The sequence below is a fragment of the Anoplopoma fimbria genome, chromosome 23 (genome assembly GCF_027596085.1).
Source record: "Anoplopoma fimbria isolate UVic2021 breed Golden Eagle Sablefish chromosome 23, Afim_UVic_2022, whole genome shotgun sequence".
NCBI classification, from domain to species: Eukaryota; Metazoa; Chordata; class Actinopteri; order Perciformes; family Anoplopomatidae; genus Anoplopoma; species Anoplopoma fimbria.
The window spans coordinates 2,735,484-2,757,917 of NC_072471.1; the positions used below are offsets into that span (position 1 = coordinate 2,735,484).

General features: G+C 39.2%; 1 protein-coding gene across 8 annotated transcripts in view; it reads right to left on the reverse strand.

The window, feature by feature from the left end:
- Positions 1-9,210: 9,210 nt before the first annotated feature.
- Positions 9,211-22,434, reverse strand: part of celf2 (cugbp, Elav-like family member 2) — a 200,219-nt gene continuing 186,995 nt past the window's right edge. For 6 of the 8 annotated variants that reach the window (XM_054624838.1, XM_054624835.1, XM_054624839.1 and 3 more), the window contains 5 exons: positions 21,792-21,905; positions 17,698-17,877; positions 15,802-15,945; positions 13,057-13,229; positions 9,211-10,922 (listed from right to left, as the gene is read on the reverse strand). In XM_054624838.1, coding sequence (XP_054480813.1) covers positions 13,102-13,229; positions 15,802-15,945; positions 17,698-17,877; positions 21,792-21,905 — 566 coding nt within the window. In that variant the 3' untranslated portion in view covers positions 9,211-10,922; positions 13,057-13,101. The remainder of the gene's footprint in view (positions 10,923-13,056; positions 13,230-15,801; positions 15,946-17,697; positions 17,878-21,791; positions 21,906-22,434) is intronic. The other 2 variants (XM_054624840.1, XM_054624834.1) reach the window with 1 other exon arrangement.

A 22,434-nucleotide genomic window follows, 5' to 3' on the forward strand; every position in this document is an offset into this window, starting at 1 on the left:
TGAACGTGTCCGTCAGCCGTCGTGAATCAGAATCTGAGGAACAACAAGAGGACCAATCTAAACGGATGTGCGGTCTGATCGATCAATAGGCCTCGGTGTGTTTACAGCTCGGCGGCATCGCGGCCTTGCAGCCAATCAGGTGACAGTTGATGTTTTATAGTCCAGAGCTGCAGACCTGCAACACTTACCTTGTTAGAGCCGGGCGCCACGGCCTAGTTTTGTTACCCTAATGTGTCATGTGACCATGTTAAAGGGGGGCAATGAGAGAGGACACGACTCGCGGCTTCGCCCCGCTGCGAGTGTTGATTTCACGGTCCATTAAGCCGGTGATTGTGGCGCCGCCGTCTGCAGCAAATTCTACATCAGTTCCACCTACAAGTGTTCTCGGCGCCGCCGCACGCTGTGGTGACATTTAGAGCGAACACACAAAGAGGAAGGTGATGAGGAAGTGTGTTATAAGTGAGCCGTGACTAAGGCCACTTTACAGGTGATGTAGTGGATAAAGCGATGTGTAAACAAGGCTGGAAGTTTTATAAAATGGTTGACATACTTTCTGGTTAATGTCAGCTGTGTAGTAGGAGTATAAAAAGCACTTTGCAGAGGAATGCAGTGGCTGTAATGATGCCAAGATCTTTTAAGCGCTTATCATATGTTTATCAGCAGAAGTGTTTCTACATCTGACCGCGATACCAAATGCTTTTTTACGTGCAATGCACTCAGATTAGATATCACAGAGAATAAGAAAGGATTGAATGTCTGTTTGTTTTTTTAACATATTCCTGCACATACTGCTCCAATAAATACCCACATAAGCCTGGTCTGATATTTACCTGAGGGTCCTCTCTCATCCTCAATTACATTACATTACATTTTAAATCACAGTCATTTAGCAGACGCTTTTATCCAAAGCGACTTACAATAAGTGTATTCAACATAGGTATTCAAGAGAACTACAAGTCACCAGGTAGTAATTACAGGCCAACGTTTGGCTGCAGCAACTCCTACAAAGAATGTAACATCGCTTCAGAAAGTTATTAACTATTCACAGAAAACGTTGCAGTAAAGCTACACTAAACTTTCACACCAACTCGGAAACATTTACCATCAAACTTATCGAATATGAAGATGTAAACACTATTATAAACCCAATCCAATTAACGTGGGAACACCAGAAAACTTCTGGTTTAGCGGTAAAAAAAAAAAAGCTAATGTCCCTTTCAGCCACATTTATTAAAAGCCTGATTTGAAACAAGTTGCATGAAAGAAAGATGAATGGAAATATGTGGGGAATACCCTCCCTGCAGGTGCAACAGGAAGTGACTGCACTGTCCCTGTGCACGGGAATAAAATGTCACTTTGAAAGTCTAAAGGGCGTTGGCATGAGCACAGATGAGCCAAAACACACACACACACACACACACACACACACACACACACACACACACACACACACACACACACACACACACACACACACACACACACACACACACACACACACACACACACACACACACACACACACACACTCGTCTCTGGCAGAGATCAAAGCTCAAAAAGACTGATCTGAGATCCGGCACGCCCGGACATCAATGTGGAATAACAGGCCTAATGAAGGGCGTGATGTACGGAGCTAATCCCATCAAAGAATGTGCTTCATAACAACACACACACACACACACACACACACACACACACACACACACACACACACACACACACACACACACACACACACACACACACACACAGAGAGGCATCATCTTCAGATAGGTGACATCCTCTTTCATGTAAGGTCACCTGGTATTAAATTCTTGTTTTTTTTTTACTTCCCTCCGTCAGCACAAGATGGCAGCATCGTACCGCGTTACTGTGGCAACGCTGAGCCAATCAAGTCCTTCAGCATCTGTGTTTTATGTCTTTTCTTACTTCCGTGAACCGCCAACAAGCTTATGCATTACATAAGCATAACAATTCAGTGAATATTTTGTCCAACAAAGAGGAATGAGTCACTTCAGTTCTTCAAAGGAATGCATAAGAAATGTAAAGGACAAAAAGAAAGCCCCCCCCCTCCATACTCTCCCAGGCCTTCCTTTGATCAACACTATAATTTAATTACCTGCATAGCAAAGAGAGCCTTTATTTAGAATTCCAGTCTCAGTCACCTTATTTGCTTCACGGCAAAGTGAATTCAAAAGAGAAGTGAAGAATAAAATGGTTCCTTTAAGGTTGAAATAGGTGTCAATGACAACGTGTAATGATAGTGCAGCTCGATGCAAAACTGATGTGATCACGGTACTCTAAAAAAAAAAATTGCTCTTCAATTCTCCATTTGTTGATTTAAAATGGTGAAAATGATATGTCATTTTTCAAAAAGAAACATTTGCTTTCATAAAATGAGTAGGTGCAATGTCTGTGAGTGTCCCCTTTTGCTAAAATATCGTAAATAATATTAATTTCATTTTACTAAACTAAGACGCATTTTTTTATTTGTTGATCTAAAATGTTTTGTAGGAGGTAAACATTTGCTGCACCCTCGTGTTTAAATGAAAAACTGAGAACATTTTGAGCTTTTTACGTATTAAATTCATTGTGTTTTGGTATAAATATTTTGACGGTCCTCCTATTAAAATAAAATATAGTATTTAACAAATCTAGTGTGTGTGTGTGTGTGTGTAAAATGTTACAAGTCATGTTCAAAAGAAGCTGGTGACATGAAGCCACAAACTAACGGCTGACACTGAGAAAAATACCTTCAGTATAACATCACGTCTATCACATCATCTTATTATGCTTGTAGAAACGCACAATACCACGTGGTTAACGTTGTAAAACCACTTGTTTAAGGGAAAGATGATCATGTATTGTGTTTAAATATTAGCGAAACAATCTAACTTAACAACTGTAACAATGTAACCAGCATAAATAAACAACAACCGCCCTTAGCGCTCTTTCAGTGTGAAATTACCACTTAGGTTAGGTTTAACACGGGACATTAACAGTTGTCTCCTGGGTGAAAGTCCTGTGTTTGTTTAATCATTCCACTCTCTTGTTACTCTAGTTATACCACGTCATTTATCAGTTGCTCTGACCAAATGCAAAAATGTTGACATTCAACTTATCCATGTTTTTTGGAGAAACGTGCAATGCCAACATTTTTTTCTGGTAACAGTCATAAAATTAAACTGCAGTCTTAAGTCATGCATTGGACTTTGTGTTTACATCATGATGCTTGATGCTCAAACACAGTCAGAGTTGATGTACAATGTTTTACCTGCCAAATAAAGATGAAGATGCTGTTTATATTCCTTATGATGCAAATAAAGATCCACTGCAGGAATGTACTACAGTTTGTTTTGTTTGTCATGTGTTGCAAATGTGCTACAACTGCATTTTGTTGTGCATCCCTGTGTTGCATAATGACAATAAATTATCCTTGAATCCTTCTTTTTTTGTGCAGGTTGGACGGAGAATGCTGCGTCGTGAGGAGAGCCTTAAAAAAATACAAATGTCCTGCTTCAAATTTATAACATAATTGTTGTAAATGAACACGTTTTGCCCTTTTTTTCATTCACCAAACCCCTTGAGTAGTTTTTAATATCACACCATTTTTGTCATTAAGCTGGGGCTGCTGCTATATTCCTCTAGACTGGGTCAGAAAGTAAGAGCATACTTTCATCATTTCTTCCTCTGCCCTGAATGAACCGCGTCCTTGTGCGAGAAGTGGAATCAGATGTGAAGAAAATACGCGTCTTGGTGTCCTCGGTTGTGGTTATGGCCCTGATGTTGTTGTGACCAGAGGAAATTGCTCTTGTAAAAAAAAAATACAAAATACAGTTTTGAAACTCTTCAAATGTGCAGCAAGAACTCCCCCCCGACCTTTGACCCCGTTTCTACCTCATGTGAAGGCGTGAATAATAGACTAGCCGTGTGGTTTGGTGATTTAGGAGCTTCTTGTATCTTCAAAAAAACATTCAGAGGATAACAAATATCTTGCTGATCAGCTGCATAATGCATTCATCTACTATATTTTACCTTCGTCCACATATGACCTGAAACATCAGCATTCTTCAGATGTTTCATTGAGCGTGTCTCCTGTATTTTCATGAGCAAACAATGCCTTTGTGTTTGGTCTATTGATCCGGTATCGCAGCCGTGATAGTGGGATTTATTCATGTGTTATTCATTCTACGCAGCGGAGAGGCTTCATGACGGGTGTTTTAAAGGTTTTTCAGCTCCAAAACAAAATAGGAAAAGTAGCAAAAGAACAACTTTGTGGTGCCTGTCAAGGTTACATATTTACTATTATTATCAATAGGTAATAGTGTCTATCATGCCTTATTATATCTGCTTCTTAAAGCTTCATTTTGTTTTTCTTTTTCTCTTTTGTCACGTCTTCTTACATGAATCAAATCCTTCTGCATTTGATTCAAAAGGTCTTTTTTGCCGACTCGGAGGAGAATAAAACGTTGCTGCATCCTTGAGTTTTTTTTTTTTTTTCAAATTGAAAGAAACCTATTGCTGCCATTGGCAACGTTGTCGACCTTCGAAACATCCACGCTTGTCTGATCTGTTCATTCGGAGCAATGCGTCTGACTGTGTGGACCTGAATCGACACCTGATGTGGTGGTCATCTTCAGACGGTCACCTTGTCCTCAGAAGAACCACACGAATCTCTGAAGGCTACTGAATGTGTGTGTGTGTGTGTGTGTGTGTGTGTGTGTGTGTGTGTGTGTGTGTGTGTGTGTGTGTGTGTGTGTGTGTGTGTGTGTGTGTGTGTGTGTGTGTGTAAAAGCATCAACACGTATAGCCTTGAACATTCCCTTTCTGGCTGCTTTCACATAAAAAAAAAAAAGATTCTTTAAGAGCAAAACAAAACAAAAAGTAAAGAGAAAAATCAAAACGCTGAGCTGCAGCTGATATTCTTGAATTACAGGCCACACGTCGACAATAAGAAAAGTATAATATTATCTATCCACGGGTATGATCCACAGACTGAGGCCAGTTTATTGTATGCCTTAGCCTGAACCTCACAATCAATATTTAATAACGGACTTGGTGGACTGGAGCAGTGATGAAAGGAAAAGATTCCCTAATGTGCCAGAGAGCACATAATGTAGAGCAACGTGGATATTTGTAGTGTGAAGTCGTAAAGATGAAATATTTAGAGCGTTGCAGGTCGGTTTGGTTTCTTCTTAGACCCACAATGAACGTCTGTGTTTGTTCTTCCAATAAAAAGCAGCAAGATCTTATACATTTTTTTGAAGATGCAATCATTTCTCTGAGCAAAAAGAACCCTCGTCGATATCTGTGAATGACAGGTGAAAACTTTGACCTTTGACTTCTCTTTCCTCTCTCTCTCTCTCTCTCTCTACTGGGGATGCAGTTGTGATGGTGAGACAGTACGGGAGTGGATCGGACACAAAGTGGACATACAGGTGGACAGGCCTCGCCCAGGACAGCGGACAGTACAGGGGGAGGGAGGGAGGGGGGGCAGCGTGGGCCAATCACTGATCAGGGAATATTCTTGGGGGGAGGGGCCAATAAAACAGGAAGCGAAATTCCAGTGTGAGCTAAGCTTCTTCTATTTTCCAACAGCTGGGAGAGAAAAGTCAGACTGAATAGTTGTTTTTTTTGCATTCTCTCCTAAAGAGACATTAGCACTAGAAGGTTTAATTTGACATTTTGGGAAATATTCACTTGTTGTTCATTTTGTACGTTAAATTTGAAGCTAAAATTTGAACATAGATTCTAATGTGCACAAATCTGAGTCTGATGAGAATCACCGACAGACTAGACTAACACATTCTGCCCTTTTTCTGCAGATTAACAAGGCATCTGGACTCAAACCGCCTGTTGGATAAGACACAGGAGTCGACGGTGCAGATCTAAATCTTAGTAAGAATGTGACTAAGCGTATTTCCCAAAATGGCGAACTATTTCTTTAAGCTAGGACAAAGATAATGTGCTTCTTTTTATGGGTCAAACTTTGGTTCCCAGCATGTTGGCCTTTTTTTGGGGGGGGGGTGACGACTGATTTCTCGACTGTCACGCGGCGACTTGGGCTCCACAGTAATATACATACAAACACTTTGATGTATATTTACTATGTTTGAGTGAGAACAGCATAGTGAGTTGTCACTGGGGATGGAGTCAACTTTACTATGTGGTAAAAAAAACTAAAAAAAAAACGTGAACACGTTGAGGAAGGGAAAAGATAGAAATGAGAGAGAGAGACTTATGAAAGAAAGAGAGAGAGAAAAGGAGAGAATGGCAGGAGGAGGTAGTGAAACAGTACAACATCAGACAGCCACTGGAACATAACAACACAGAGAGAGACAAGTATTAGGAAAAATGGTTTAATATAGGAGACAGAAGCAAAAAACTGCATCACACAAGAACATACGTTTACAAAAATAATTCTGACTGCTTCAGCTACACAGTTAGTTCACAGAGAAGGACAGAGAAACCGGAAAAATCTAAACAGCTAAAAGCAAAAAGATTTCTAATTAGTTGATCTCTTTATTAAACTAATACATTAATCCACTGAAGGTGACTAAATATTTCTATTCCTTCTTTTTCTATAATTGTCTTATCGTGTAGACGGCACAATACAGAAGTCAAATGAAACTTACCGCTGTTGTATAGACAAACTTGCTAGAACTATTTAAAAAAGCAAAAATGAAAAAAGATCTGACACTCACCTACCCTCTGTTTTTTTTTTTCGGAAAAAAGGAAAGAACGAAAAAAAAGGAAGGCAAGAAAAAGAAAAGAACAACACTCACGTGAGGAAAAAGAAGTGAAAGAAATAAAGCCAAAGATCTTCTAGAAAATCTTATATCAAAAGCCAACTTTCTGGATGCCAGCTAGAAATCATACTCGGGGACCAGTCAGAGTCGGGCCACACCACCAGGCCAGACAGCTTTTTTTCTAAGATTTTTTTTTGTTGTATCCTTTAATCTCCAGTATAAAAAATTCCACTGGTACAAAATGCATAAGTACAATCAGTTGTAGAAATAGGAAAGCCTGCATTTTTTGTACTTGTTAAATCCCATCCAGTGACAGATTTTTCGAAGTGTTGTCAAACAAACATACATCACGCTTACAGGATCCACTGAAATGCATTGACTTTGGCTTCTCTCAAGACAATAAACTACTGAAAACCTTTTTTTGTTCTTTGAGAATTAAAAGAGAAACAAAAAAACAAACAAATTAGGATAATTTCTACAGACAACAAGCTTTTTTTTTTTTTTTTTTACGGCACGGAAAGAGAGAGAGAGAACACACAACATTTCTTTTCCTCAAAAAACTCGACATAAGCCATAATGCAAAGAAACGACAAGTTTTTTTTTGTTTTTTTTTCAGATTTCATTGTTTGATAAATAGCACTTAAAGATAATTAAGAAAGAAGGAGAACAGAGAAGTGAACAAGTGACAAGATAGAGAGATTACAACGAGCATCGGCGATGACAGCCCCCGAGGCGAGGCGCTCCACAGGGAACCCTCCACGGCCCTCTTGTGCTTCGATAAACATTGAAACGAAGACGAGACGCTTCACGCTCGACTGTGCGACGTCGGGCTGTGTGAGATTTGGCAACGTTGTGTTTTTTTTGGGACACAGACAGCCAAGTGAGCCGAGAGAGACGCTTTTTTAAAAACAGCACAGATTACGAAGCCTCCGAACGCAAAAAACGGATAAAAAAAAAAAGTTGATGCGAGTTGTGCGAGGTGACGATGTGATGCAGCGACGTCAAACCTGGTCCGTTAAACACTGCTTTCACACAGGTAGTTATGGCTGTTTTTGTGGCACTGCTCATGTTGTGTACTGCATTTAGGTAAAAAAAAACAAAAAGTAAAGTCTGCTTCCCTCCCTCCATGAGATCACATAAAGTTTGGTATTTCGTTTGAGGATAATGAAAGCTGCATCGCCTTCATTTCGGCTGTTGTTGTTCGGCCGTGTAGACCTGCAGACGTGACCCTCTTCCTCTAAGAAAACCAACAAGCGCTTTTTTATTTCCCCCGCCGCTTTTCCAATAAGACATCTCTCCTCCATTTCTAATAACCTCGGTTAGCCTCGGAGACAACAACCAGACGGAGAGCGCCGTCCTTAAAAACAAACGATCCTTTTTTAAGCCTCTCTGCTCTGTCCGATCCGGAAAAAAAATGGCGGATAAACCCAGACTTTGACACGTGGAGGAGGTTAACTTCACACAAACGTGAACCCTGGACTTGGCACACACCACTGACTGACTTACGACATCTTCTACTCTTAATAATACAACCGCTCCCTGGTTAAGGCGACTGGTGAGCTTCTGTAGAAAATAATGCTGCCTGTTTTTGTTTTTTTTGCAGACCGTAAACTAGGCTTTCAGGGAGGGGGAGGGGGGTATCGGGGGGGGGGGGGGCAGTTGAATCGACTCTGACAACACTGTGCCTTGTAAACGGCTCGACTATGAGAATGTCAATAACACACTTTGGCATCTCAACGTAATTTTGGCCCATAACACCACAAAGACTCGAAAAAAGACGTCAAGGTAAAATTGAGAAATTAAAAAACGACGCCGGCATGTGCTTTTTCTTTCTTTTTGTTTCCTCCAGAGATCCAGGCTGGTTTTGTGAGTCTTGCCCTGTGCTTACATCATGAAAAAAGCGAAAGCGTGCTCGTCTGAGGTGATACACAAAAAGTAATGATCCTCGCCGCCCGAGACGAAAACGTGGCGCCGGCTACGACTCAAGACGTGTTTTGAAAACAAAAAAGAACTCCAACATTTGGGGGATTAAGAGGATTTTCGATAAAATAAGGCTTTCGCGTATGAGCGGGACCAAAAACGATAAACGCTGAAGCCTGATGTCCGTGCGCGCGAAATACTAATATAGAGAACAGGAGTGCAAAGATTTGTGGTAAGGCTTTGATGAATAGAACGGCTGTACAAATGGCTAAAAATATCAGTGCGTGAGTCCCGTTTTTCTTAAAGTGTGTGTGTGCACGCTGGCGGGCGGGTAGTCGGTCGCTGTGGAGGCGCTCACACTCTGGGGCTCTCATGCACAACAAGAAAGTAAAACTGTGAGGTCTGCACGAGAATGTGTGTGTGTGTGTGTGTGTGTGTGTGTCCGTGTGTGCGTGTATATAGATATATATATATATATGACACATGGGCACTTTTTTTTTTTCCTTTTTTTTTTTTTTTTTTTTTTTTTTTACATCTTTACAAAGAAAAAAAAAAGCAAACATGACATTTTCAGGCAACAAGACCACAGAATAGCAAGTTAACAAACTCTTTTTTAAATCTATATTTTTAAATATGAGGGATCCATACAAAACACTTATAATAAAATACCCATGTTATCAAATAATTTCACAAGAAGTACACTGACGCGCTAGGCAGGAAGTACCTTCAGAATTTGGCACTGAACTCCACTGATCTTGTCTTTTTTTCTTTATAAGACATTTTTGCCGAACAACAAAACACATCTAAATATTTGTTTCCCACGAGAGAAATAAAATAATAATGACATTGATGCTTCACAAGCTGACATTATATATATATAGATATATTTATATTTATATATATTTTTAGGAATTTTATATAGCTAATTAACCAACAAGAAATTTAGCAAATAGGGACTCCTTAAAAAAAAAGAATTAACAAAAAGAAAAGAAACAACAAATTAACTATTATAGTAATATGAAAGGCTTTGTCTATTGTTCAAGTAAACTGATTTTTTAGTCTTCTCTTGAAAAACATGAGACATTTAAGACCGTTAGACTTGTGATGAAACCACAACTAAACTCACGAGAAGCACCGACGTTAACGCAGGTTACAGGTATCTTAGTATTTTTTTTTCCTCTATACATTTAAACAGTAGAAAATATAGGTCATTTCATCATGTGCATTTAAACCACGGATTGTCTATCTGTGAGTCAGTTCAGCAAAAGGTGACACAAGTAGGTAGCATTTCTCCCACCCAAACAGGGCAAATGTCTTTTTTTATTTTTACCTTTAAACTACTCTAGAAAAAAGTGGTTCTATATATAGACTTTGAATGAGAAACAGAGCCACTTAAAATGGCCTTATCAAAAAACTTTACACTGCCTGAAAAATGTAAAAACCATTGGAGAGCTCTGAGAGAGAGTCTAATATTGATCAGACAGTTTTTATTCAAAACTGTTTGGAAGTAGTCTTATTTTTCAGAGAAACTGGCGCGGACTGCTTCTGGCCCGGCGCTCAGGTTTTTTTTCATCGGCGCCAGAAGCAAGATGACGCGCCAATTCCTGTAGTGAACTTTCAAGTTTACTTTAAATGAAGAAAGAAAAGAAAAGAAAAAAAATTGACAAAAAGAAGAAGAAGAAGAAGAAGAAAAATTAAAAAAAAGAATTGCAGGAAAACATACTGTATGGAAATCACTTTGCCACAGGTTGTTGTTTTTTTTCCTCCCAAAAAGAACATTTGTTTTTCCATAAAAATCTCAGTCTTTTTTTGTGTTTTTCCATATGAATGCAGCTTTATATCTTTTTCACATTGATTCATTTTTATCACCCGCCCCTCCCCCTTTTGTTGTCGCATCCCTCCCCTCCCTGAAACCCTCCCTCCCGGAAAACAGATCCAAATGAGGTCACATGCAAAAACAACAACAAAAAAAGTAAAAAGAAAAATCATAAAAAAGAAAAAGAAAAAAGCTAAAAGTTCAAAGTTCAAAACGTCAGTAGGCGGCGGCGGAGGAGGAGTAGGACCAGGTTATGATCAGGTGAGCTCGGAAAAGACATCAGAAAAACAATGACGGGGGAGGAAGAGACTGGACGATGACACTTTTTTTGTGGTGGGGATTTTTTTTTGTTTTTGTTTTTAAAAGTTTGTTTTTTTTGGACGCCACGGAGACATGCTAGGCAAACGATGAGCTAACAGGCATGGAGATGGGTTGTTCTAAAAGGGGGAAAGAAAAAACAGGGGAGAGGAGAGAGTTACACACAGAGAGCCAGAGCACCACACCACTACAGCATTTTGTTTTCTGTAAAAAAAATCAGGAGAAACAACAACAACAACAACAACAGCAACAACAAACAACGACAACAAACAACAACAACAATGCAAACCGGCAGAACAGCAACACCACTCACTGATTTCATTGGCAAATTTTTTTACGCTTTGATTTTGTTTGTTTTTTAAAATGATATAATGTTATAGGTCTATACTAACAGGCAACAACAACACACACACACACACACACACACACTCTCACACACATACTCATTCACACACACACACACACACACACACACACACACACACACACACACACACACACACACACACACACACACACACACACACACACACACACACACACACACACACACACACAAAAAAAACAAAGAGCACCCAAAGCTTTATCCATCAGATCCCAGATGGATGATGTCATTTGGGAGAAAATATTTCATATTTTTTTTTTTTTTTTGGAGAGGGGGAGATGGGTCTTTTCACTTTTCTTTTTTTTTTATTTCAACATCTTTGGAAGGGTGGGGGTAAGGTGGAGGAGGGTGGGGGGGTCTACGTACAAACAAAAAACGCATAAACACTCTAAACAAAACAGAAATTTCTTTAATAAAATGAGTAAAAACGCAAAGAAAAAGGTAGAAATTTGAGAGGGAGAGAGCGGTAATAAGAGAGATGGATTGATGAATGGATGAACAGCACAGAGTGAGTGAATATATGACACAGGCAGGGCGGAGGAGGAGTGGGGGGGGGCGTTGCGGTTTCGAATGGCGGCGGGTTGTGATCGTGGTTTCTGCACTGAAAAAACATGAAAAAACACCGGAGAACCCAATTCCACGAGACTTCTCCACGAGGGTCTACTTTTAATGAAGCTGAATACTTTATAGGAGTCCAATAACTTAACGATAGGCAATAAATAAAATCCTTTTTTTTTTCATCTGAGGCAGTAAAAATGTTGTATAAAAATAGAACTGCTTTTTTTACAAATAAAATTTACAGGCCTGTGGCTTTCTGTACTTTGACTTATCTTTTTTTAAATCTTTCAACAAACATCAAGTATTTTCAGTTACCACCTCAAAACCCATAAACTCTTTTTTTAATTATTAGAATTATCATTATAGCCTTCATCAAATTCTGGATGTTATTTTGAAAATGTTCTACATGCGTTAATATCCCTTTCACAATAAAAGACCAATGTGATCTGACCCAGAAATGTAGTTATTATAATTTTTTTTTCACCTTCTGAGAAATAAAAAAACTGTTTTTTATTTATTTTCACATAAATGATAAGACGTAGCTGGAGTGTGTTTTTTTGTTCTTCTTCTGTGGTGGTGGAGTGTAACTGTACCGACTATAATGTAAAGAGGCCACTAACGTTTTTGCAGCCTTTGCTCCCGGGTTGCCAGCAGGCTTAGAAGTTGTTTCTTTTACGGAGAAGCAGCGGCGGCCTGCAACCAACACCGCGGAGGTCAAAGGTCGAATGTGCATATCGGCGTGCGCGTCAAAAAAATAAAATAAAAATGAACCCTTCGCCAGGTCTCAGGGTTCACAACGATAGAGAGAGGAAAAAAAAATGTAAAAAATCATGGCTCCTTTGTCTTTACCTCGGTTCTGGCTGTAACTAGTCCTCAAAAATGTATAAATAATCTCTGAGAAATTAAAAAAAAACTTCTAAACAAACTTTTTTTAAAAGCTACCAAAGATAGCTACTTCCTTCCATTGTAAAAAAAAAAAGAAAATTGCACAAAGTAATGGCGGTAATGGAAGCGTTCATGTGTGTAAAAAATAATAATAATTGTAATAAATAATAATACTTGAAAGCTAACATAAAAATCTTCAAAAAAAAAAGCAAGAAAAACAAGAAAAAGAAACAAAAAAAAACAAGGCGTGTGTGTCTCCCTCAGGGTGGTCGTAGGTTGTCTCCCCCTCCCTCCCACATCCCTCCCTTCCCTCCCTTAAGCCACCCCACCCCTCCCCCCCCCCAGTCCCTGTGTAGAGAGGTCGTGGCTCGGTTTTGCTTTTTTTTTTTTTGTTGTCATTGTCACCTTTTGGTGGGGGGACTTACCCTAGCAGTGCTAACATGGGGAGCAGATAGACCCTAGTGCTAAGATCAGTACGGTTTGCTGTCGTTCTTGGAGCGCTTCAGCTGCACCTTCAGCCGCTTCATGCCGATCTGGAAGCCGTTCATGGCCTGGATGGCTGCCTGTGCCGACACTGGATTGTCGTAGCTGACGAAGCCTGCAGAGGAAAAGCGGACAAGACAGAAGGTGACAACCTGGCATAAAGGTCATTTTTTTCCACTTGTCATTAAACTTGCAATGACAAGTTGCAAGTTTATTTTTGGTTTATTTATTTTTTTTGGGTTATTTCTTTTTTAGAGTTGCATGGCTGAAGGTTAGTTAGTATGTTATCCAATCTCTGAACCAGTTTCAGTGTAGCGAGATCGGACCAGTTCTGCCCTAGTGAAGCCAATGCAGAAGTGTCTTTAAAACCTGCATTCTCTCTCCTGTCCATCAGGGGGCGACTCCTCTGGTTGTATAGAAGTCTATGAGAAAATGACTCTACTTCTCTCTTGATTTATTCCCTCAGTAAACATTGTAAACATGAGTTTATGGTCTCAATCTCTAGTTTCAAGTCTTCTTCAATACAGCATGATGTTCATTTAGTAAATGATGCTCCATTTAGAGTCAAACAGACCATAAAGCAGGGGATGCTTTAGGGCGGGGCTACACAGTGATTGATAGGTCGCTATCAGAGACGTATACAGCGTCTCTACGTCACTCCTAAATATGTCTTCACTAGCTAAATAACAACATGTTATGTTACCTGGAAACAGGCTTGATAACTATAATATGTATATTAAAGAATAATGAGACCACAATGAAGAACACATTTCCTGTGTTCGTGCTTGTTTCCTGTCTAAAATAATCATTTTAAATACTGCAATCAATCTGTTTTAATGTCTTTTCTCTTCGCAGCAGACACGCTCCTGCTTGAAGAGTCTTGTTTCATTTACAGCATCTGTACTGATCTCATAATCAATGTGTAATAATAAACTAGTTAAATTAAAATACTACAAGAGGCTCCATCGCCATGTTTCTGAGTCTCTGGATATCTGATTTGTCTGGTTTTACATCTGCATTAAAATACGCCCCTGGTACACAATAAGAAAATATTAAAATTTAATGGCTCCCAAAGGGGTTGTTGCATCAACAAAATAATGAAATATTAAAGCTGAGTGAAGCGGAATACGCATTATAGTGAAGCAAATAGAATGTGGAGCATCATGAGTCGGCAAAATAAGGCCAGAAAAACTCAAAGGGAAATATTATGATTATGAGAAAGCAAAACTGCAAACTACTGCAAGAATATACGACATTTTGACCAACCACTCGACAAAAAGCGACCGTTGGTCAAAATGTCAAAATAAAAGGTTTTGGAGCAGACGTTGAAGTTATGTTGTGTTTTTTTCTTTTGTTTATTTTTTCGCTGTCTCTCACAAAGTCGTCTTCGTGCACACTTCGCTTCCTCTCGTAATATCTGCAACCTCTAAAGCTGACAGTAAACTCCTCGTCTCGCTTGTCTCACATCCATCCTCACTATGCTATTTTTTTTTGCTGACAAGTATCACTGCTGTCTGTTCTTTCCTGGATCCATGCTTGATTTATTTCTGTTTTGCTACGCGGAGGAACGGAGATGCATTTTGTTCAGGTTTTTGTTGTCAGCATGGATGAACGCTCTGGATTTGAAGCTTTTTTTTTACGTCCATTAGGTAGGATTTCTTTTTTAATACCAGAGTATAAGAGTCACTTGTTGTCCCAGCTCAGGGTGTCTTATATTAACGGCTTCTATAAATGTGGCTGAGATATGGTTAGATTAATCAGCTAGTGTGTCTAAATATATATATCTTTCTTTTCTTTATTTAAACAGGCCCTATTATGCTATTTTCCGGGTGCATATTTTATCTCAAGTTACAGTTACAACATGTTTACATGCGTTAATGCTCATAATCCTCCTTGTTTTTCTCATCCTGGCTGTCCTGCAGCACCTCTTCTCACCCTCTCTCTGAAACGCTCCGTTGTAGCGCTTGCTCCTCCCTCCAGAAAGCAAAGTCTGCTCTGATTGGTCGGCTAGCCTGCTCTGGTGTGATTGGTCAACGTTTCACATTTCAAAAAAACTCTTCCTCCAGAGCTTCAGCTCTGTCTCTCTCTTTTGTTGTTTGAGGGCCAAATTAGCCAGAAGGAGTTTTACGTCACTTCCGTAACATTGTGACCTCATAAAGTTATACTGTAACCTCATAAAGTTACATTATGACCTCATAATGTTACATTGTGACCTCATAAAGTTACAGAAGTGAAGGAGAGAATTCAATGGAGCCGTTTCAGGCAGCTCAGGAGCTTCTGAGGGGGAGGGTAACTCCTTTTAGGCGTGGACTTCAGGTTTTACACTCTACGGACCTTTTACATGTACAAGAATATATATAACACACCAAAAAGAGGGAAAAAGTAGAAAAAGCATAATAGGGCCACTTTAAATGACCCATATGATCTTGTTAAGTCTGGAAATATCGCAGGAAAATGCATGAATTTCCTACAAAGTATCCTGGAAAGAATTGTGTAGTTTTCTACAAATTTTAGAGACAATAGAGATGATGGTCTGCCACAGTTTTTTGGTGGAATTTAGTTAGTTATTTTGAGTTCATGCAGAGGAGTTTTCTTACAAGAACTGTTAAAATATTGATAAAAAAAACGAAGCCTTCAGAGGATCCATCCCCGAACTGGGACCCAGCGAGTAAAGAAAGAGGACTTACCGAAGCACTTGCTCAGGTTCGTCTGTTTGTCGATGAAGACTTTGGCAGAGACCACGTTTCCAAAAGGCATGAACATCTGCAGGATGTCCTGGTCTCCGAACTCCTGGGGCAGGTGGTAGATGAACAGGTTGGCGCCCTCTGGACCTGGTGGTGGGACAAGACAAAGTAAGGTCAGAGGTGGCTTTTTATTTTTAAAAATTTCTAAATAAAACCGCAGGAGAGGGCTGTGCACCGTGGCAACCGCTGCTGCTGTCGTCATAGTAACGGAGCTGAAGCACCGGGGGGCTGCTTAGCACGGTGTCACACGACCTTGAGTTTTGTTAAAGCTTTTAAACAAAATTCTCCAATTATATTTTAACATTAAACAAACATGAATGCTTTCTGCGTGTTCAGATAATGATAATATTTTTCGCTCTTGAACTAACAAAAGCAGTCCTCTGTTCCTTTCTTTTCAGCTGCTTGTCGTCTCTCTTAAGAGGGGTCAAAGGTCGCCCCCCTCGACCCTCCTTCTATCAAACATCCTAATCCTATAAGGTCAGATCTCTCAGAATCATTAAATATGCTCTTCACTGCTAAATGAATCCTGATATCTGTCACGTCTTTGTATCCCATCAAGGGGTTTTTATGGATGGACTGCCAAAGAAAGAAAGCATCTTTTTTTTTTTACAAATGGGTTTTTGTTGGAAGCAGAGATGAGAAGTGGACGTAGTTTCACTGAGATCTACAGGATGTTTGGTGATCATATCTGCTTTGTATCCAACGCTGTTGTTGAAAAAGCTTTTGGTAAAATTGTTTTATTTTGAATCACCAGGTTTTGTATTGACAGCAAATCTACATTTTCTCTTCCACAATATTAAGAATTTAACTATAAAATCATAACAGAAATAAATCAGAATATATTCTTATAACTACTTTATACTGAATGCAACTTTTACATCTTGTGCTGCTAAAGTAAAGTTCCTTCAAAATAAGACTGAAATTGATTGTGAAGTTTTGTCTATTTTTTCTTTTGGTAAATGTTCGGTTGATAATTGGAACAATAAGTTTGATTTAAGATGAAACTCCTTGTGTGTTTCTCTGAACAGAGAAAATAAACCACACATTATTTTTTAAAATAGAGTATTTTCAACAAAAACATTTAGCATAATTACAAAGCAGGCTTGTGATTATTTGTAGGATTACTGTTAATTTAAGTATATTGTGGTATTATTTTGTTGCTGTGGAGGATTGATATCCTCGAGATGAAAACATGTCAATAAACACATTTTCAATTAATTGATTTTATAATTAAAAAAACAAACTTTGGTCCAGGTGTTAATGATTATATAATATATTTAAAAAAGTGTTTTAAAGCTAAAGTAATATGATTTTCATATTAAATTCAGAAGTCAATACAGGATTTGTTTTTCTATCACTATGTTTGGAAGAAAAATCTGTTTATCAAATTATATGTTTATTCTTAATATTTAAAAAAACAAGTCAAGATTGAATAAAAAAAAATCTACAATACAAAAATGTCCACAAAAACACCCTCTAGTTAAGCTTTCATCCGTATGATTAGCAGCTTATTTGTGTTATTTCTTATTAACAAAAGCAGTTTCAGAGCTGTTTTTATCATTATTTTCAATTCAATTTGTCTTTTTTCACAATTTTGGGTGCGTGGCAACAAAAAATCCAGGTGTGCATTCTGGGTAACTCCATTATTTTCATTTTTATAGTACAAAATAAACTCGACACTGTACTTGAGAGGACATTACACTTCTACTACTAATATTTCTAATAAGAAAATCATTCTAGGTGTCAGCTGACAGTTTAAATGTGTCACGCTGTCTATTTTCTGCTCTTTACACTAAACCCGTCTGCTGTCGGACATGTGGCCCCCGGGGGTCTACTGACCCTCTTTCTGGCTGCCGGCGGCCCCTTGCTGCTGCAGCAGAGACTGGCTGTAGAGGGTGGGCAGCGCTGCGGCGGCGTACTGCTGGATCCCTGAGTAAGCCTGCGTCAGCGCGTCCATAGTGCCCGCCGTCCCGTTGGTGAGCCCGGCGCCGCCCAGGCCTCCGTTGAGAGCCGCCATACCTGAGAGCATTTGAGCAACTTTACATAAAACCCAACAATGAAGAAAGAAGAGTGCACTTACTCGTTAGCGCTCCCACTGAAGGTTGTGTTTAACCACACACACACATAAAAGTGTTACCCAACGTCACACACACACACACACACACACACTGACGTAAGTTACACACATAAAAGACACATTAATACACACACACACACACACACACACACACACACACACACACACACACACACACACACACACACACACACACACACACACACACAGCTAACACGGGACACACAGAGTAACACTTTTAAAACACAATAAGAGGATGGGTGTAGCTGATGACTGCCAGAGATAAACACAGGGTTTACTCCATATAAGAAGCACACAGCGACAAACAAACACACACAAAAACACACAAAGACGACAAACACTAAGACAAAATGTTAAAACACCAGAATGATCAAATGAAAACACACTTTAGTAGGGACGTGGATGAAATAAATCCTGAAATGAGTCTGCCAGAAAGGTCTGTGGTTAAAACAAGCTGAAGAGAATCTAACGATTAGTTCTCTTAAATAAAATAAGTAATTAAAAATACCCTCGAGTGAATTGAGCAGGTTTTAATGTGTATTTAAAAAGTGTCTAATTGAGACGACTAAACGTCCTCACTAGAACACTAGTCCTCCTTTAGTTAAGTGGTGGTGATGTGAAGTCATGTGACCGTGGTGAAGTTCATTTATAGCCTAACGTTAGCTTTTTAATTTACAGTTCAAAAATCGTAAAAGTGGTCTTGTTTATTGAAGATAATCTTGATGAACAAAACATGTAAATCACATAAATGTTTGTTTCAGTATATATTGTATTTGATCATATCTTACACTTATCTTAGTTAAGTTTATTATCTCAGTTTGGCATAGCCTGAGGAGATTATGTGTTCGGTTGTGTGTGCGTGCATGTGCATCTGTCTGTCTTTCCAGAGCTAATCTGTTGGCCACATCCGCTTAATATTTTTGTGCTTTTAAGACTGTATGCTAAAGGACCTTTCATGGTTGCAGTGTTTCATACTTTTTGGAAATTTCTGACTGTTTTATATTGTCATTGACTACTGACTCCTCATTCCTTTTAAACTCTTTTTTCCCCCTGCAGATTATGGATTGTTTGTCTTTTCATTTACATAACTTGGTAAGACAATTGCATGTACGTATGTTTAACTCTAACTTAACAAATGACAAACTGAACAGAGCTCGTCTTTACGTGTCGTTAGGAGGAGAGCTAGTTAGCTGACGTGCGTTTGGCTAATAGAGCTAACAGCTAACGGAGCTAAAAACACACAACAGGACTGACAGCTTCTGCTTAAAGGAAGCTTATTATAGGGAACATGAAGCATTATGAAGTCAACTGAAGTTGAGCTGCACAAATTCAATATGTAAAGCACATTGAAATGTCTTGATTTTGCTTTAAAAAAAATTATCAAATTGAATCAATAATTGTGATTTAACGGCCCAAACAGTAGGAGTATTTCCTTTAGTACACACTATAATGAAACGACAAAGAATGATACATAATGACATATTTACTAATTTGATGCACGTTTAGATTTGCTAATATTGGAGAATTGTGTTTTGCTTAGTCAAACATCAACAGCGAGGTGTGATGTACTTTTTCCAGCCGGTGACGTCTCACTTTAGGGGTGAAGACAGGCTAGAGGGAGGGAGGGAGGGAGGGAGGAGGGAGGTTGCATGTTTGAAAAGTGGAGGAACGCAGCAGTAACACTCATTAGCTGCTTGTAACGGCTTAATATCACGGTGGAGGGCAACTTGTCTGAGGGGGTCTGACATTGGCTCGGCGTCCTGTCGCCTCGCCGTCAGACACAGTGAAATAAATTATCACCGCGGAGCTCCGGATTATAGGTCACTCATTTATTCAGGAATAATTGCACCGGTGACCTTTGCAATTCAATTAAGGCCTAGATGTGTTTAAATGAGGGCGGAGGAGGAGGATGGATGAGGAAAAGGACGGGGGGGAATGCGGAGAGAAACGTGGGCCGGGATGCAAAAAACGAAACCTTTTTCTGTTTGAGAGGACGATCATGTGTGTGTGTGTGTGTCCTGTGTTTCTGAGTAGACGTGGAGATGATTTACACAGCGGACACAGCTACTCCAGCCGAGGAGCGGTAAAGGTCAGAGGAGAATAATGTGGTGGAGGAGGCCGGTGGTACAGGATCTCTGCTGTAATAACAGCTCTGATTAAGATCCAAGCCGCCGTCTCCCCAGAGGTCAAAGGCAGGACGACGCCCGGCGCAGCATGCAGGCCGAGAAAGTCGATACGAGTCGCATGTGGATAGAAACGTGTATCTGCTGTGGTAAAGACCTAAATGTAACTTGTTTAGACTTTAAATGCAAATGCACTGGATGCTAAACCAGATGCTCTCGTTTGCATGTTGTTGTCTACTCGTATCTTCCTGATAAGAACAAAGTTTGTGGCAGGAAAATTATCAAATATTTGTATTTTTTGGCACAAGGAAAAAAGACCATGTTTGGGCATGAAAGTGATCATATTTAGTATATATTGTGCATCATCATCTTTCATTTTTTTTGCCAACTTTAATTTATTTTAGCACAAAAACGACCAAATGAAAATGGACATTTCTTTTTAATTATTGGGAAGTAATATTGACGGATTGGTATTACTTGAATGAACGTTTAATTTTTGGCATGAAATTTTTCAACAAATGTTTTTGTTTGTAATGAAAATGGTCACTTTTTTTTGTTGTTGCCAATTTTAATATATTTTAGTACAAGAACGGTCAAATTTTAAAGGAAAATGTACATATTTTAATATCTTTTTGATTCAGAATTAGTAACAGTAATTTCTTTATTTTATTTTAGCACAATAATTTTAATTGGCCATTATTACTTTTTTTAATCACAGAATTAGTCAAAATTCATATTTATTTTTCTGCAAAATTGACCGATTTTTTTTTACAGAAAAGTTGTAAAATCTGTAAGAGAACATATAAATTGGCAGCTTTATTTCCCCCCAAAACTACCATGTTTCAGTTTTGCCACCCATCCAACCCTCTAAAGTTATTTTGTAGAAATAAAAACAATGACACAACAAAACACCAGGATGTGAAACAACTACAACATGATCAGACAGACACACACACAGAGACAGAGCCGGGACGGCACAGCAGCACAACCCAAGTCACAACCAGGAAGCAGATGGAGAAATGGATGTATGAAACATCTTCTGCCAGATGAATGAATGAACTAGCTGAGAGAGCGAGAACAATTTACTGTCGTGTGAAACGGCGACGCAGAGAGACGACAGGAGGAACCAAACTATTCATACATTTACACTTTTATCTGTTATCTTTTTTTCTGTTTTCATCATTCTGTCTTCTATCTTTCTCTATCTTATGGATTTTAACATCTAAAATTATGTAAAAAGTATTGTAAATGTAAATTATGTTTTCATTCAAAAATGAAAACATGATCAAATTTCACCTCAAGAGTTACCTTAACAATGTAATTAAGAGTATATAGACTATTATATGCAGCCTCTGTACATTAGAGTTTGACATCTGTATGGGTTTTTTAAATAAATTCAGCCTTTGATTTTCTTCTTTTTAAAACAAAATCTGCAGATCTTAAAAAAAAATGTGATCTGGTTTTAATTTCTTGTTTTAGGGACAAATATTTGTATTTTCTTTAAATTTATCAAAATTAAAGACATTTAATAAAATAAACCATATACAACAGCCTCCAAAAACCCATATCGGTCAAACTATAATGTGCGGTAGCGCTGCGTCTCTCTGCATCGGCTCACAGGTCGTAGCAGCGATGTCGCCGATGGGCGTGGACGGTGGTAAAGCGGAGGTGTGGGTGAAGGTGGAGCGGCTGATGGCAGAATGAATACTCACTGTTGACGCTACCTGCTAGTGCATTAATGTTGTTCAGGCCCACGGTGGCGCCCGCCAGGCCCTGCAGGGTGCCCAGAGAGGTCAGAGAGTTCATGGCGCCGGCGTTGGAGCTGGCTGTTGTGCCCGCCGCTGCGGGAAGAGAGGACGAGAGGGGGAGGGAGAGGGGAGGAAGGGGGGAGGAGGTGAAGAAGAAGAAGATGAGGAGGAAGGTGGAAAGAGACAGGAGGGATGAGGACGGAGGTGAAGAGGGAGAATAGGAGACAAAAGAAACAGACTTGTTCAACAAAAATTATTTTGTACATCTTTGCCTTTGTAGAGTTTATACAGACAATGATATTTATACAATTTAACATAATGGAATAACTTCAAACTCCTGAAACCACTGCTGAGAAGACTGGCTGCCTCTGTTTCACCTCCATGAAGTCTTCAATGCTCTGATTGTTTGATATCTTAAATATTTAATGACAATTGGTGGAAAGTCTGAGAAAAGACAGAGAAAAGTCTGAGAAAGACAGAAAAGTCAGAGAAAGAAAGAAAAGTTATAGAAAAGTCAGAGAAAAGACGTAGAAAAGTCAGAGAAAAGATGGAGAAAAGACGTAGAAAAGACTGAGAAAGGTCTTGAGTGCCTGATTCCATGTGAATG